At 41.2% G+C, this 16,888-nt stretch overlaps 1 protein-coding gene across 2 annotated transcripts in view; it reads left to right on the top strand.

The window, feature by feature from the left end:
• Nucleotides 1-16,888, top strand: part of arhgef10 (Rho guanine nucleotide exchange factor (GEF) 10) — a 60,006-nt gene that overhangs the window by 37,477 nt on the left and 5,641 nt on the right. For both annotated transcript variants that reach the window (XM_050061173.1, XM_050061172.1), the window contains 5 exons: nt 52-138; nt 1,012-1,238; nt 2,536-2,693; nt 7,293-7,435; nt 9,310-9,484. In XM_050061173.1, coding sequence (XP_049917130.1) covers nt 52-138; nt 1,012-1,238; nt 2,536-2,693; nt 7,293-7,435; nt 9,310-9,484 — 790 coding nt within the window. The remainder of the gene's footprint in view (nt 1-51; nt 139-1,011; nt 1,239-2,535; nt 2,694-7,292; nt 7,436-9,309; nt 9,485-16,888) is intronic.

Below are 16,888 nucleotides of genomic sequence, written 5' to 3'. Positions count from 1 at the left end.
ATACTTATCTGACCTTATTTCTTTATCACTCTCTCTTCTCTTCTGTGGCAGGTGGAATGTGCTGTTCATAATCCGGAGCCCCATATCAACACAGAAAGCACAGCAGATACTCCCGTTGTGGGCCATGGCTGTGTCTGGGTGAGACATTTGTCCTACATTGTTCAGAAAAGAAGCACTGTGTTAGCTTACATTTCAACAATTGCACAACATGAGGTTTGTTTTCTAAGGTTTACTGTATAGTGGCTACCTATAGTAATGTGAGCTTCTTTCACCCACAGCAAGAAGTAGTTGTTGCTCTGGACGAACCAATTCAGGGGCCTCAACTCAAGTGTTTATTGGCAAATGGTCTATCAGTCCTCTTCTTTTCAGCAGCTAAGATTATTTAAGCTCAACCACTTTACTGTCAGTGAGTGTGGTTCTTAGTTTTGGCAGAGCGCTGTTTTTCTCTATAATGTGTTAGCTGAACAGATGGTTAGTTTTTACTGTTTATCAATTATAATGTCCAAACGTACCCTTGAGAAAAACAATCTGGGTTTGAAAATGATTGCTTCAGTACTTAAGTTTTTCCTCAAAATAAACATTGACTGTCATAACTATGGTAATTACTGTTAATGCAGTGTTTCTGACACTCAGGATAAACCTTGGGTCTGTTAGAGACACAAACATCACTCCAGCTGGTTATTTTAACAGTGAGGTAATATAGAAACTGTTGCTGAAAGATGTTAAACTGAAATGTGAATTTAAGTAAGTGTTACTAAGTATAATCATTTTCCCTTTAAATTGGCCTATTATGACATAAATTTGTTGCATTACCAAAGATGTACTTCAGTGGTTTCTTATTTGTTAAGTGCTGTTTGTTTCTGTCATTTACACTGTGCTTTTTGAGCTGGGTGTCTCTTAGAAAGATGCTCAGCCTTAACTGGGCTAAAACATTTATTCATTGATAGTGATCCATCTGCATAAATTAATGAAAGTATCCCTAAAACAAATGTTTTCTTTATCTTTGTTCAGGTTGCAAGTTGCACAAACCAGATGGGCCAGATCTCCATAGTGGCCATGCAAAGCTGCAGCCCCAAGGTGACGGAGTGTTTCAACGTGGAGTCCCGTATCCTCTGCATGGCCTACGTCCCTGCAGAGCAGCCCCAGGAGAACGGCGAGAACGCCCCCGAAAACAACCACGCCCCCACAGCGAAGGCCAGCGATTCTCCCAGTGTCTGTCTGGGCATGGAGGAGGGCAGGTACAGCACACAGTGTACTTACAAAGTGTGCTTTGCAGGGTTCTCACGGTCAGGAAATTCCTGGAAAAGTTATGATAGAAGTAAAACTTTTGGTTTTCCAGGCCCGGAAATGGTTTGGAATTGAAAGAATGTTTTAGAAAAGTTTTAAATATTTATTGTTTTGGCTGTTTAAAATATGTCCACATAAATCCCAAAATATGTTTAATGTTATGCGAAATACATTCCTTGTGTTACTGTTGTAAAATCTAGTGCCGCGCTATGCGGCTGTTGAAATGCCACTATGTTTGACGCAGGCAACATGGGCGTATGCTAAAAGGAGAAAGCATCAAGACAACCAAAAGGCCACTCAACAAACTGCCAGCATCAGCGCATTTTTCACACTTGCCGTAGACAGGCCAGATAACGTTACCACTCTGTGTCTACTGTATGTGTGGCCACAAAACATTCCAGTTTATAAACCATGCTACATTTTTGCTGCAATGCCTGTGTGAGGGTATAGCACACTGGTGTAAGACCCTAATTATGATTCCCTGATCACTGTATAGGTGTATCTATTTTAAACTGCTTAAAGTCATGGAAATGGGGTAAAATATGATGGAAACGTTTTGAAAATTCATTGGTAATGATGTGTGGGAACCCTGGCCTTTTTAAGTTTTGTACAAATTAATTACAAACTTTTTTGCGAAACTTTTAAAGTCAGCTGTGCCCATGCAATATGTTACGTTTTATTAAGTCACAGTTTTTAATTATGCACCATGAATGATAAATGTCAGGTTGTAATTATGCATGTATTCATAGTAAATGTCAGGATTAAAGAACAAAGGCATCTATCCAATATATTTGGATATATCAATGGACCATAATGCAATGTAGAATTTAAAAGTATCATTGCTGTGTCCTTAGGCACCGCATCCATTTTAAAATTGGTTTCAGCATTGGTATCGCTACAAAAGGTCAGGGTGTTCTCTTTTATAGTTTGTCAAAAAATACTCTTGTAATTGTGGGAAGTCACTTAGTAATAATCCAGCGTCAGGGAAAGTGAGTACACCAAGAAGAAAACCTCCCAAAATGCATTTTGAAAATTAATTTATTTAGATTAAATTTTATTCTTGCAGGTATCATTTAAAATGTCAAATAATGCACACTTTTACAGCACTGTAAAATGTCCCACAAACACACCACAATAATGACTGGAAGCTACTGCCAAAATGTTATTGATAAGATGCAGATGAATGTGTATTTCAAAGATGCACACTGTATTATATTTGTTTCTTATCTTATCTTCTCTCCTGTTCAGCATCATTGTGTATAAGAGCAGCCAGCGGTCAAAGAAAGTACGTCTGCAGCATTTCTTCACCCCCGACAAGTCCACCGTCACCAGCCTGGTCTATAAGAAACACTGTCTGTACGTCGGCCTGGTCAGCGGCTCTGTGGCGGTCTACTCCAGATCACAAGGTGTGTGTGTCAGGAGGGGAGGGGATTTGTCAATTTGTGTATCTCTTCTGTTATAGTCTCAGAATTCGCCCTTTGTGATGTTTGTTGATTCTCTTTAATGGCTATAATTAGGGCAATTATGAGGTTAAATCACTGTTATTATGTAAAACAGAAATGCATTCATTGAGTTAATTAGATTTGGTTTTAGAGCTGTGTAGGCTGGCAGTGTTTACCTCAGTATTTAGTTTGAACCAGCCCTGAATTTTGTAGCCTTAAACATAATTGGCCATGAATGAGAGCACTGTTGCTGACTTGGTAACGTTGTTTGATGTAGCAACATTTAACACACTCCTGCTGACACCATGTACCAAAAGCAACTAGCACCATTATCTGAGGACTTTATTCAGTTATAGGCAGAACATTTGTTACAACGCTGAATCATCTGACAACACTGAATGAAAGGGGTTATTCTGGGGAGAAGAACATACGCAGAGTTGTTGTTTTTAGGTCCATCGCTCAAACTGCTATTTTTCTCTCTCTCTGAGTCACTGGGTTGGCGTTATTGTGCAAGTCAGAGGCTCAGTGTGTAGCTTGAGGTCAGGGGTCTCCTCTGCTCTGTGTTGGGGTTCTGTTTCCGTTCGCTCGGTTGTCTGGGAGAATCCAATCTGTTCGCGGTGACCTATTTAATGTCTTCCCTCCAAACAAGCACAGACACATTAGAGGAGAGGATCTGAGCTGCACTCTTCCCACAGTCTTTCACATTCTGTTTTGTTCTGTTTCTTATTGGCTTTCATAGCGTTGCAAACAGAGAGAGACACTCTGAGCCTCCTCCTCTCAGTGTATTTCTCTGTGTAACATAATGTGGGTAAAGATAAGTATATATTCAGAACACGAGGAAACAGAATCCTTGTAATTCTTGGCTGTCAAACATAAGTATTGGTGTCGCTATCCTGTGATGCCACCATTGCTCGAGGCATGTTTTACTAACCTCAGTCACACATATTCCTTCCTCCGTGCGCTCATCTGACTCAAATTAAATTTACAACATCTCCGAGGAAGAACTTTCAAAAGGACACCCCGAATTAAAAACACCTATTTTTTTCCTCTTAGCTGTAGTGCTATTTATCAGTCTGGGTTGTTTTGGTGTGAGATGAGTGTTGGAGATATCAGCCGTAGAGATGTCTTGAATGCTCTTGACTGTAATGGAACTAGATGTCACTCGGCTTGTTGCACTCAAAGCACCAAAAAAACATACATTTGAAAAACTCGGCAATATCTCCAACACTCTGCAACTCACAGCAAAACAAACTAGATTGATAAACAGCACAACAGGTATGAGGGAAAAAATTGATTTCAGGATGAACTGTCCCTTTAAGTGTCCTTGCACAGTTTGTACCTTTGTCTGTAGCTAGAGAGAGGGAGAGATAGAAACAGAAAGAATATGCACAATGGCCTGGGGACAGAAACACAGGAGGAAAAACTATTCTTGCTCATTCCACAGTTGAGCAACAGCTTTGGCAGAAACATACTATATCTATGTAACCATTCAGGAATGTTCAGGGCTACTCATTACTCGTTGTTGTGATGCATATGTCATTTCTTTTCCCCCTTTAATATTCCAAACACCAATTATTAGACACTGGCACAGAGTATGCCAGTGTTGGCTTCAGTGAATCTGAATGTTCCGACAGTTTTAGTAGCTGCTGTTCATCATTCATCATCACTGGTGTGTCAAACAAATTCCCAGAAGAAAATCCTGGCCCTAGATCTTTTTAAGTCTGATTTGTATAGTGTCTTCCAATCAACAGCTCTGTCACTGTCACTAGAACACGATGCCTGGTGCTGAAATGATGAGTCATCCTGCATAGTTTGGTGGGGAAACTGTTCCCTGCATCCCCCATTGTAATGCTGCTCAAGTTCTTAATCACAGTGAAGGGATGCTTGTACCCCATTAGCATTTAAAGTAGACCCAGGGTTTACGTTGCACAGAGGAAAGCAAAGAAAATTATCAGCTTATACGCTTTGATGTTAAACTGCCAGCTGATTCAAAGGGGACCCTCCCTGTGAATAGTGACAAGACATCAAAAATAGCTGAACAGACGGGGATGTTGGTTTGTCTTTAAAGCCATCTGAGTTATCCTGCATGGGAATGCTATCCTGCTGTAGAGGCAGTATGTCTGAGGCTGGCCAGTCAGCCTCATTCTGCCATCCTTGCTATTTCCTTTTGTGACTGACTGTGCGAGAGATGGAGAGAGAAGGAGGCAATGATTCGGCAAAGGTCGCACGTCACAGCCAGACGGTCAGCACATTAACTCTGTTCACCTCTGTTCTGCCATGCTGCAGCATCTACTTTTTCCTGTTGAGAATATTGCACATTTCTTGTTGTTTGTTAGAGCTTTGTCAAAATACAATTGGCTTGTTTAATCAGCGTTCACTGTCTGGTTTGTGTGCTGCTGTGCACACACACACACACACACACTGTGATGAGTAGTTTGCTGCAGCTGACACTGACATGAAGGAATGCTACAGTTTAAGAAGTGAGAGATGTGGGCAGACTTACGTAAGACTGCAAGTTGGCACTCCTGTCATTTTTTTTCTGCTTCTCCACTGCTCCTTTCCTTTTCTTTTTTCTCCTGATGTACATCTACCTACACAGCATGATTATTGCAATAATATACACAGGGCATTGCTGGAATGCTAATCCCACCTAGCCCCTTTAAAGGGAGATTACCCTCACTTCCCCAGTCATTACTGTACCTCTGAAAGAACATCTCTCCCTGCGTGGCACCTCTGCCTTCAATAGCCGCCTTTGTACCTTCTCTTAACAAACGCGATTGGTGAGGCCTCATTCACTTCCTGGCCCAGATTAGCTAAGGGAATGTGGTATCTGGAGGAAATGAAGTCTGTATTCAACACAGGGATCTTTTAATTAAAAGTACTTGTCGGTAAAAAAGAAAGGCAATTTACTGATGCACAATCCTGTATTGTGCTGTACGTAAAACTGATCAAATGTAGAGCTGTTTTCTGTCTAGCGAACATTTGCTCTCATTTTATGACGACCAGGGAACATAATGGTTGTAGAAATGAAATGTGTGGATATTTATAAAGGCACTGCATGGGGTGTTTGGTTGCAGCGGAGCTGGCACTGTAGGTGCCCAGGCACATGTAGAACAGAGTGTGTAGGAGGTGTGTGTGGGATAGAGCGCCGCTCTGACTAATGCCTCGCAGCCCATCTATATTCATAGTGAAGGCTGTGAAAACCATCAATGGCCACTCCACCAGCATTAGCAGAGCCATAAATGCAGATGACCTTTTCAGGCGACACTTACAAAGACAGAGTGTCTATTATTATGTCTTCCATATAAAGTGTAAACCATTCTTCTTCAACTGTTGCATGAAACATGTCCACAGGTCTTCTTTGCAAAAGAGAATTATTAATACCAATAGATGAGCTGTACTGTACTGTTTGTTTGTCGTAGCTTATGTTTTAGCATACTGCTGCTTTATTATATTTCAGATCCTCGCTGAATATATATGTATTCTAGAGAGGTTTAAGAAAAGAGTTGTCGATACACTTTAGAAAAAACTATTCATCAGTTTTTGATTAATAGTTTATGTGCAAAGATTCTTGGCAGATTTGTGTTGTGTTTGAATTCCCAACTGCGAGATAGCAGTGTTATAATCTATATTCAGCCATTCGGCTCTTTCACTCCTTTGTAACAACATATCGCCAGTGTGTTGCAGAGGCTGTGATGACTACAAATTCAGATCCCACTGTTCTGATTGCCTAAAAATGGTTGTGTGTTCTTTATTTTATGACAGTTTTCCCTAAAATTAGATATGTTATTAGATTAGAATCACACATATCACCTTGCTAACAGTATGGCAGTATATTGAATTGTAATCCCTGCAGGGTTGGAAATGAACTTTTGTGCCCATGAACCTACCACTGTGGCCGATGGATTCCAAAATCTACCAGCCATTTAAAAGGTTATCATTGTTTTTTGGTTTGTGCGTGAAGCAAATCTAGCAGCCACTTGCCTATTTTACCACCATTTGGCTGGTGGCTGGTGCTAACTTCCAACCCTGCGCCCCTGTATCATAATACTTATATATTGCCCAATTCTTGCCAATACAAAGCCCAAATATTCTGTGTTTGTTCATAATGTGTTTTGTGAAATGCAGATTTTTTTATTTGTTTGAATACTGAGGTGCCAGTTATTAAGCTCTGTAGATTAAGTGGAGAGTCACCCAGCTGCACCCATAAATTCTAAGAAACCCTGTGTAGCATCTTTATCCTGTCCTGTCTGGTGTGCGTGTGTGTGTGTGTGGGCTGGCAGGTGTGTGTTCATATCTGTGTGCCTGTGTGTGTGAGAACTATGCATAGGATTGTGTGGGTGGGGATGCAATATCTCCTGTGATGACAACCTGTCTGGTACTTGTAGATGTAGATGAGTATTTCAAACAGGGTTAAATCATGAATTTTGAATACTTGAGGAAATGATGATTATGTAACATGAAATAAGATGTGTGTTGTAATCAGAAATGTTACTCACTCAATAATAATAATAATTTAAAAGAAGGAGTACTGAGGTGCCAGTATTGTGTTTGTTGTTACAGATGGTTCGTGGAGTTGTGAAAAGCCTAAGGTGTTGAAACTGGGAGTCCTCCCAGTCAAGGCCATGCTGGCTGTGGAGGATCACCTCTGGGCTTCATCAGGCGGACAGGTCTTCATCATCAGCACCCACACACACTGTGTAGAGGTACGTAACCTCACTCTGATACTGTTAGGCTACTGTTACATACTGTATCTGTATCATAAAAAAGCAGGGTAGCAGATTGTTGTGTGTGTGTGTGGTGTAAAAAACCCTTGTATACCTGCAGGAAAGTTGAGAACAGAGTTATGGATTTATTTGTTTGCCCGAGAAGCAACTGGTGTAAACTACAGCTACTTAAAATATAAAGAACCTCTAGTAGGTGAAGGTGCCTCATTAACCTTCCTGGGATTGCTTCTTTCCTTACCTGGAATATGGATGTTATTCCCTGTGTATGTTCCGGCCTTGTTTCGGGAATGAAAGCACCTGCAGTGGGTCCAGGAATAGTAACGTTCCTGTGACATGCACTCACTAATAATCTGTTTAGCCTCATTAAGCTCATTATGTTGGACCACCTGCCTGTCTCGCTCTCTTTTCCTCGAGGACTTACAGTCAGTCCAGAGCGGTGACTGTAAGGGAAACAGAGAGAGAGAGACAGAGATGAAGAAGTTACTGTACAATATAAATGAATGTGCGCAAAACAAAATGCAGAACATTACATTTACATTTCATGCTCCTTCATCACCACATTTCATCAGAACCGTGTACTGACACACTTGTGAATGGACTCTCCCTAGCCAAATATAACTCCACCTCCATGTAAAGCTATGTGTGGTAAGATTATGTAACCAGTGGTGATGGAAAAAGCCCAGTTTATTGGTCTCCATGCACTGAGAATTAAAAATTACACGCTGCACATTTGTGAAACTATTCTTGTTCCTACTAATGAAAGAAATGCAAATTAAGAGTTAAAGAAAACTGATTAGAATTTTGATTTATATAAAAGATCTTATTAAACATTGGTAAATACTACCTTCCATGTGGTTCTTGTTTTGACTACACTTCATTGCAGCCTCATTACGTTCTGAAATATTGACATCACCCCCGAATAAACATCCTTGGTGCATTTGGACTAAAAAAAACCCTGTTTGATATCCTTTGTTGCCTATTGTAGAAATGTGATTCTTTTGGATAGCACAGCATAATCACAGTGTCCCAGACATTACAACCACAGACAATGCATGGGCTGCTGTAGTCTAAACAGGCTGAGACAGACTTTCTGTGGGTTGATTGCTTCTCAAATAGTTTTTGTCTATTTTGTAGTCTCACACACAGCCAAAACAACTCAGTCAAAAATTCACCCTGAAGCCACTGTCATGTTTAGCCTGGGTTTAAAATGTCAATAACGGCAGTATAAAGTGCTGTTTGTGCAACAGCCTGTTGCAATTTTCAATGCTCTCTCGTAGGTAGACAGTCACAGTGACTAACAACCAGGCAGCAACCTGTCACAGAGTTAAAGCAACAACACAGGTTAATTAAGATTTAAAATTTCATGCTGGAGTCTCCTGCACCTTAGCTCGTTGAACAAACAAACATTCACCGGAGAAATGTGCACTGCTAACCGCAGTTTGCAGGCTACATAGCTAATTAGCTGGTAATCAGGTAATTAACACTAATCACCTGCAGAACAGCAACCAAATACAACCTTTACATGCTTGTCCCTACTCTTCAGTACAGAGGAAGGACCACAGCTTTCAATTTTTATGGTAACAGTTGTGTTTTGTTTGTTTTTTTGACTCAGGCTGTTATTCGAGATCTCATGTTCACTCATATTTTTACACTTGTTTTTCAGGTTTTAGTCTAATTATCACTTAAAAAGTCCTTAGAAGTAGATTTTACTTGCTGATATTTTGAATTCACTCGGCCATCATAGCGGTTATTTTTACTTTGGTGGTAGACATCCTCCCTCAGGCTGAATTTATGATGAATGTGCAAAAGTAAAGGCCTAAGTCCTGTCACATTGCCCTGTCTTCACCATCCAGAGGCAGCTGGAGGCCCACCAGGAAGAGGGCATGGTGGTGTCCCACATGGTGGTGGCTGGGGTTGGCATCTGGATCGCCTTCAGCTCTGGTTCAACTCTGCGCCTTTTCCACACCGAGACCCTGGAGCACCTGCAGGACATTAACATTGCCACACCTGTCCACAATACACTGCCTGGTGAGACATAACTTTCATTTCTAGACTGACATATTAGGTCTAAACTGGGAATAACATTAAGCTTTTTAAGGCACTTACTCATCACACACTGAGCCTGAGTAAAAATTATTCTGAGAAAAAGGTCATCTTTCCAGATTCAGCTTTTTTGCCGATAAACAGATTTGTAAATTACTTAAATAACACCTAAGTTTTTAGTTCAAAATTTAAGGATCAAAGTAATGAAAAATAAATAAAAATCTCCCAAAATTCTGATTAGGATCTTTTCGTTCCATCTCTAGAGTAACCAGAAACACAGTCCTGGAGGTTTGAGATTTTCTACACACTATCTAATAAGAAAATATACTGACCTAAAGTACTGAAAGTCTTGTGGTTTGACATTCAGTCATGGTGACTCTGTGGTCTTACCGACTTCACCACTTCAACAACCACCGCCTGTTTCAGTTCTGTTCGCCTACCCTTGAGTGTCAATCAGTAATGTGATCTGTGCTCCTGTCTGTGACAGAAACCTTTTACAGAGTGTCAAAATGTCTGAAGATGAACAGCGCAGAACAGTTGTTCACTCTTTTGATACCAGATCTTGTGATCATCTCGTCAAACACACTTACCCTGACACAGCCCAGCATTTGCAGACTGTGATGCAGGTCCCATGATGCCATGTTTTTTTTTCACAGTGCTTCCTTACATGTCAGTAATTAGCTAGCATCAGTGTAGGTGCTCATCCAGACAGCTCTTGTTATGGCAGATTTGTCATGCTCTCATCTTCCTTTAGTCTAAACAGTGAATCAAGAACCTCTCATTTTGTCTCTATTCATAGTGTTGCGTAAGGAAACTTTTGACCTCATCATGTCATTCTTAAGGAAACTCAGTGTGCTCTGTCTGAAAGGAAAATCCAGCCCAAATTTGAACACTTGTGAAAACAAATGATGGGACATCCTTTTGATAACAGGCCAAACACACCCCAGATAATGACATCACATTGAAATATTGTGCATATTTGCAGCTGAACAACTACTCCAGCTGGTGGAGGTCAGTATAAAATAACAATTCCCAGCTATCTGAAACATTAATGTTGGAGTTTCTTTTGGAAGTGTTTATTATGTCACAAAATCCATCACTCAGAAAGTAGAAATAACACTTTGTCCACCAACCAATAGCCTCAACCGATCATGATGTTAATGCTGGAACAAAATATTAACTGTAATGACTAATAAAACCAAACCTACCTAGATCAAATGTAAACAGCATGTAAGGGCTGAGTATTGTTTAAAAAATTACGATACCAGTACCCTTAAACTGATACAGATACCAACAGAGTACTTAGTTTGACACCTTTTGTTTCATTCGAATGGAAGAATTCAGTTGTGTAAAATGCCACCAGAAGCCACAGCCGTGTCGTAAAGCCATGCCTTTGAAAGTTTCGGTGGCATCTCTGCATGCTGAATACACCACGCTCGACTTCAACACACCACAGAATGCATGGGTTGTAGCTGCTACCATAGTGGGCCAATCACATTTCATTAAATCAAAGAACACTTGTGATGATTGGCTGTCAGCAAAACCACACCAATACTCTATATTTATTTATTTTCTAGATCTGGGTACAGCACGATCAAATGCAGGTTGATTTTCTCTTCAACAGACATGATATAGCATTACAAGTGGGAGCAGTAACTCTGATGAGAAGAGTGGTTTGCTCCTACTTTGAAGAGCAATTTACTTCACTTACATCATTCCACTGTAATGACTCACCTTTGATCTCTCACTGTGTAAGGCACTGCAGAGGTAAACCTGTCATTAACAGGCTGTAATATCTGCAGAACAACTTCTGAGAAGATAAATGAGCCGTATCCCACAGACAGTTTGATACCAGATGAGTTTTGTTCGCAGCAAATATTTGTTTTAGACTCTCTTAAAAACTGAGAAGTTGAACTTAGATATGTATATATGTATATATGTATACCATACATACAGTGAAAGAGCATGGCCACTTTTCAGCAAAATATTCTGTATTTTCACAATTACAGTTTCAAGCAACAGCTTCTGCTGGGGTACGGCTACACCACTTGGACAGACCACACACAGAACTGCAGCACACTGTTATATCAGAACCACTTGTAATAATAATGCCAATTTTTAAAGTTTATTTATGATTATGATTTCCTTTGCTAATGATTATTTTGGACGGCGGCATTGGTTTCCTGTTGTAGCACAGCAAAATAATTCATTTGTATTTTTTATTAGTTTATAGATGGGATGTGTCACCCCCAATTTAATTACTCCCTTGGTACAGTAGTGTGTGTATTGCATTGTGCCATAACACTGTCAAGAACTTGTGGATGCATTCTCTAGCAGGGACAATAGTTTGTTTCTATGGCAACTGTTGTCATCACAGTAGATGATACTGTATTTAGTGTGTGGCAGTTAATTTTGAAACAGTTTCCTGCCATGAGTGTTGAAGCCAAACATTTCACTGTCAGACCAAATGACCGTTAGTGTGACAATTGTCTCGGGCTGAAGTCATCAGAGCTGCTGCTTCGGATCTTGTAATCTGCTGCGTTACATCAGCTTGACCCAAAAACACACACACAGCCTAAAAGGATGATTGTAGTTTTTTCTTTTGGGAGGGGAGATTGCTTGTGTTGGTATGAAGTCAGGATTGTGCAGTCCAGTCACTGCTGCTTTCAGTCTCCTTTTCCTTTGCGCTGAGTAATGCAGACAGTTGTGGTTTGGCGTGCATTTCCTGTAGCATTCCTTGTAATGTTGTCTTCAAGTTTTACATACATTGTTTTGACAATTGACTCCTTGTCTTCCTCTCGTGACTGGATTGCACCGGGTTTTCATTCTTAAATGATCTGGGTTTTGATGACAGCTGTGGTTTAATCTGTATGTGTATTGTGGTCTCCAGTTAATGACTAGCCTCCAGTTGTTCTTTGTGCAATCTCATCTTCAGCATCATTAGCAGTGCTGTCATTAGCCCAGCTTTGCCCAGACTGTGTGCACATCCAGTCTTCAGAGGGACTTCTCTATTATTGCCACAAGGTAGCAATAACATTTGGAAAGGCATCAGAAGTATTTAGCAAATGACAAAAGAGAATGTGTGGAGATTGCGTAACATCTGCTAAAGCAGGTTAGCTCTTTTCATCAGGCACTTCTACCACTTCAAGCAGCATTTATTAATCAGCAGAATGTCAGATCTCATGTAATTAGCTTTTGGGAGAGAGGCTTTAAATACCACTTAGCTGTTGGAGCAGCTATGAAGACAGAACCCGACACTGTGAAGGCTTAAATACACTCTGCAACAAAGAACCATCCACTCACAGCTTGTTGTATCCATGACTACAAGTTGTTCAATCTGGCACAATGGCTAACGGCATTGCTGCAGTGTCATGCTTGTGTCTGCAGAGAAAACAAATTTGTGGACAGCACTGGCAACAGTAGAAACACTACATTTACAAACCCCAAGTTTCCTTAAGGAAATCCCTAATTACATGTAAAAATGTAAAGTGATGAGTTGCTGCATGAAGTATCCATGCTGACCTGTTATTGTGGGAGAATCTCACTCTCATACCCAGTGTTTAGAGTTATAAGTGGAAGGCCTCTTTGTCAGACAGATGTGAATGATAATACTAGCCTGCTTTGGGACCTCACTGCCTATATTAGCTAATAGGATCCATGCAGCCGCAGAGGAAGCTGGTTCTGGGACAGACCACCACACATGAAAGCTTTCATCCTCTGGGCCTCGCCATTAAGAGCTCACTTCCTCTGATAACAGTACTGGGTCTCTGGACTGTCAGTCAGCATGGAAATCAAACGTTTTTTTATACAGTTCAAATCACCAACAAGGTTGTGTGGTTGTGATTTGGGTTTTTTAGTCCACCTGTCTGCTGCTCTTTCCATGGCCTGTTGTCATGTGTGCTTTTCCAGAGTTCTCCACAGTGGTGTTTATCACTGGTGGCTGCTGCTGTGGAGCAGAATGAAACCAAAAAATGTGCTGTTTCTGCACAAAGTCTGATGTAATTGGAACTGCCAACCAAACTGTTTGGACAGGAGGGCCTGCCTGCAATCGATGCGCTGGAGTCAGTGTGATGGGTCTTTCATCTGCAAGTCTGCACTTAATTAATGTACATTTACAAAGACACAAGCTAAAAATAATATCATCTTATCAGAAAACAGCAAGAAGTGGTATTGTTCTGATATTTGATCTCTGGTTTCTGCATCCCTATTACTCAGGAAGTCCGCATTATGAGGGAGGGATATTACATTACTAATGCAGTTCTGGCTTGTCCACACAACACACAATCAGGCTCACAATCAGAGACGTGGGGCGTAGTCCTGAGTGTGAATGCCTCTATAAATGGTGCAGTGTTGAATGCAGGAGGGGCTCCAGGTGGGGTTATCCTTCTCATGTTCATGCATGTTGGAGCAATTCTGCTAACTCCCTTCACTGCAGACAGGAGTTCCTGATCCAAGCGCTAAACAGACAGTGAGCTAATATGCTGTAATAGCAGTCATTTTCACTGTAACTCATAGCCAGTGTTTATGAAAGGATCCTATGCGGCTCATTTTTCAAATAATTTAGTGGTATTAGTAGTTGATAGGGTGTTAATTACAGCATGGTGCAGGAAAAACATACCTCCCATTTCTCAACATTCCCAAGTTGTAATCTAGATATTTCTCTGACTTAGACATCTTAAGAACTATAGATGCACACTGATTTATTTTATGGAACCTCCGTGGGACCAGATGAGTTCTATTGAATCTCTTTTCCAACCTAAAGTAGGACAAGAAATCCACATCAGGACAAGCACAAAAGCTGTAAAATAAATAATAAAATAGCCGCATTAAAGTGAGGCAAATCATTGTATGAATAAAGTTAAAATTTGATAAAAGAGAGAATACCTTAAAAAGCTCTTAATAAGCACTTCAAAAGGCATTACTCCTCCATCAAAGCAGACCGCACTGTGATGATGTCTCAGAGGATGGTGGCAAGCTGGCTGGCTGCTGTGCTGAGGGTCTAGTCTGCCTTTGTCTGCTGCTCTGTGACCTAAATAGGCAGCCATGCATGGCCTAATGGGAGACAAACATCAGGGGGGGTCAGTAAATAACACCTCCAGCTTTCCTTTGTTTTTATGCCACCGTTGTTGCACATGTCCCGACATGGATAAGACAATTATTTCTGAGTAAGCATCCACTCCTTCGGAGATGCAAGGATGCAGTAGACAGGATAGGACATGATAACGTACTGTAGCTGCATTGTGAAGAGGCTCCAGTTAAAACTTGTCTTAATGTAATCTTCTCCTTGGAAACGTTTCAGATTGACACTGAAATTAATTTTTCACATGATCCACATGATCAGTGAGGTATACAGTTGATGTTAATTTCAAGATATGTGTGACACTTCCTGTGTGTGAAATTAACTTTCTGGTTCACCTACAGCTACCTTCACCCCATATCTCAGAAACTGTTATAGCTTTCTACAAAATTGTGCGCGGACATTGGTGATCCGTCGACTTTTTCTCTAGCCCCACCATGAGGTTAACACTTTTGTTTTTTAGTGATGTCTTAACTATTGGACAATCATGGAAATCATCGGTGTTAACGACAGTAAGCCTCTGGGGGCAATGGCCGATTTTGGGTAGGGCTGGGGGGTATACTGGTTCGTACCGAAAACCGGTATTTATTTTCGTTATGATATGAATTTTTCATATACCGCAATACCGGTGAATAGCCCAAACAATGTCCGGAACGTGCGCGGCGGGAAAGTGTTTCAGCGGGGACCCATTTCACCGCTGCACACCATAGGCGTGCTTGAGTGGGCGAGAGTGAGAGCATATAGAAACGTTTAGAGGCAAGAATGGCTGCCGGAGAGAGTCCTGAAAGTGAAGCAACTGTACACGATGACCCAGAAGAACTCATACCAAAAAGAGCAGTGTTTCCCCTATATGCAACTAGCAGCAGCGCACCGCCGTTTACAATTCTCCTCTGCTCTCTGTATCTGTAGTTTCGCCCCGATGCACACACACACACACACACACACACACACACAAAGCGCACACACACAGGTGAGCACACTAGAGCACAGCTCGGGCCGCATTTTCCTGACCGAAGACGACCCGTCCCGAGTCCGAGACAGTTATAACCAATATGAACATTTTGTCATACCGCCCAGCCCTAATTTTGGGGTTTCAGTATTTACCCTAAACTCTAAACCGATATCTGCCTAAACTATAAATGGATATCTGCCTATGAATGTAGATTAAAATAAATAAATAAATAAATCAAAGTCAGACAATGGCCAATGGGTTCCTAGATTGTATTTTGGTCAATTCATTCCCCCTACTTTGCTCACCAAATGGACTGTTTACATGCCACTCAAATGTGATTAGTCAATACTACTGGGACTACAAATGGACTACAAACGGAGGCCGTAACACTTCCGATACCAACATCTTGTACTGTTGCTTGTAGCGATTTAACTATTGAATGGATTCCTGTGAAATTTGGTGCATACAGTCATTTTCCCCTCAAAATGAATTATTATTTTCATGACCCTCTGAGCATCTATTTACTAAATGTTAGCATGCTAACATGCTAAACTAAAATTAAACATGGTAAACATTATACTTGCTAAACATCAGCTTGTTATCACTGTCATTGTGAGCATGTTGCCATGCTAGGGTTAGCGTCTAGTTTGAAGCGCTACCCGACCTAAGTACATCCTCACAGAGCCATAAATATGGCTCATAGAAATACAGCAGCCTAAAGTTTCCTCTCTCAATGATTCAGCTGATGAAATTTTGGTTTATATCATTGACTGAACAGAATATAAATTTGTTAAGAGAACATGTGAGTGTGGATTTAGGACCGGCACTTTTCTGTGAGTGTCCATGCGCTGTCCAATAACGGTGCGCGCTGGCGGTAGCACATACACAATGAATGGGTTCGTCGGCGGAGCTCTGCGCTTTGCGCGCTCTGTGTGAAAAGGGCTTAACGGCGCGCGCTGGCCACCTGGCACTCAATATGCTGCTGTAGTGGTTTGTTTTCCAGACATGTGAGTATCTTTGAGCAGTGAAAGTTATTATTTATGACTTGTTACTTGTCGGCAGTGATTTGTTTTCCACAGAGCTCTACGTGCGAGCATTTTACTCGCATTTGCGACTAAAAATAGTTTTGTGCCAGCAAAATCAATCATTCAGCACGCAGTGCGAGTCCAGATTTCAACCAGCAGCAGAAACGAACGGGGTGCGTGCTGTGGCCGTGCTGCCTGCTCTCTCCGGTTTTACGCCAGGCTCGGCTCCTTTCAAAGACTCCTTGCGAAGCACTCCTCCGGGGTTTTTTCGGACCTAATTATATTGCGGAGTTTTGCACAGCGGCGACCGGATCTTTGCTCTCAAACCACAAAAA

Source organism: Epinephelus moara, chromosome 14 (genome assembly GCF_006386435.1).
Source record: "Epinephelus moara isolate mb chromosome 14, YSFRI_EMoa_1.0, whole genome shotgun sequence".
Taxonomy (NCBI): domain Eukaryota; kingdom Metazoa; phylum Chordata; class Actinopteri; order Perciformes; family Serranidae; genus Epinephelus; species Epinephelus moara.
The sequence above is the reverse complement of the archived record's forward strand: the minus strand, read 5'-3'. Positions and strand labels throughout refer to the sequence as shown.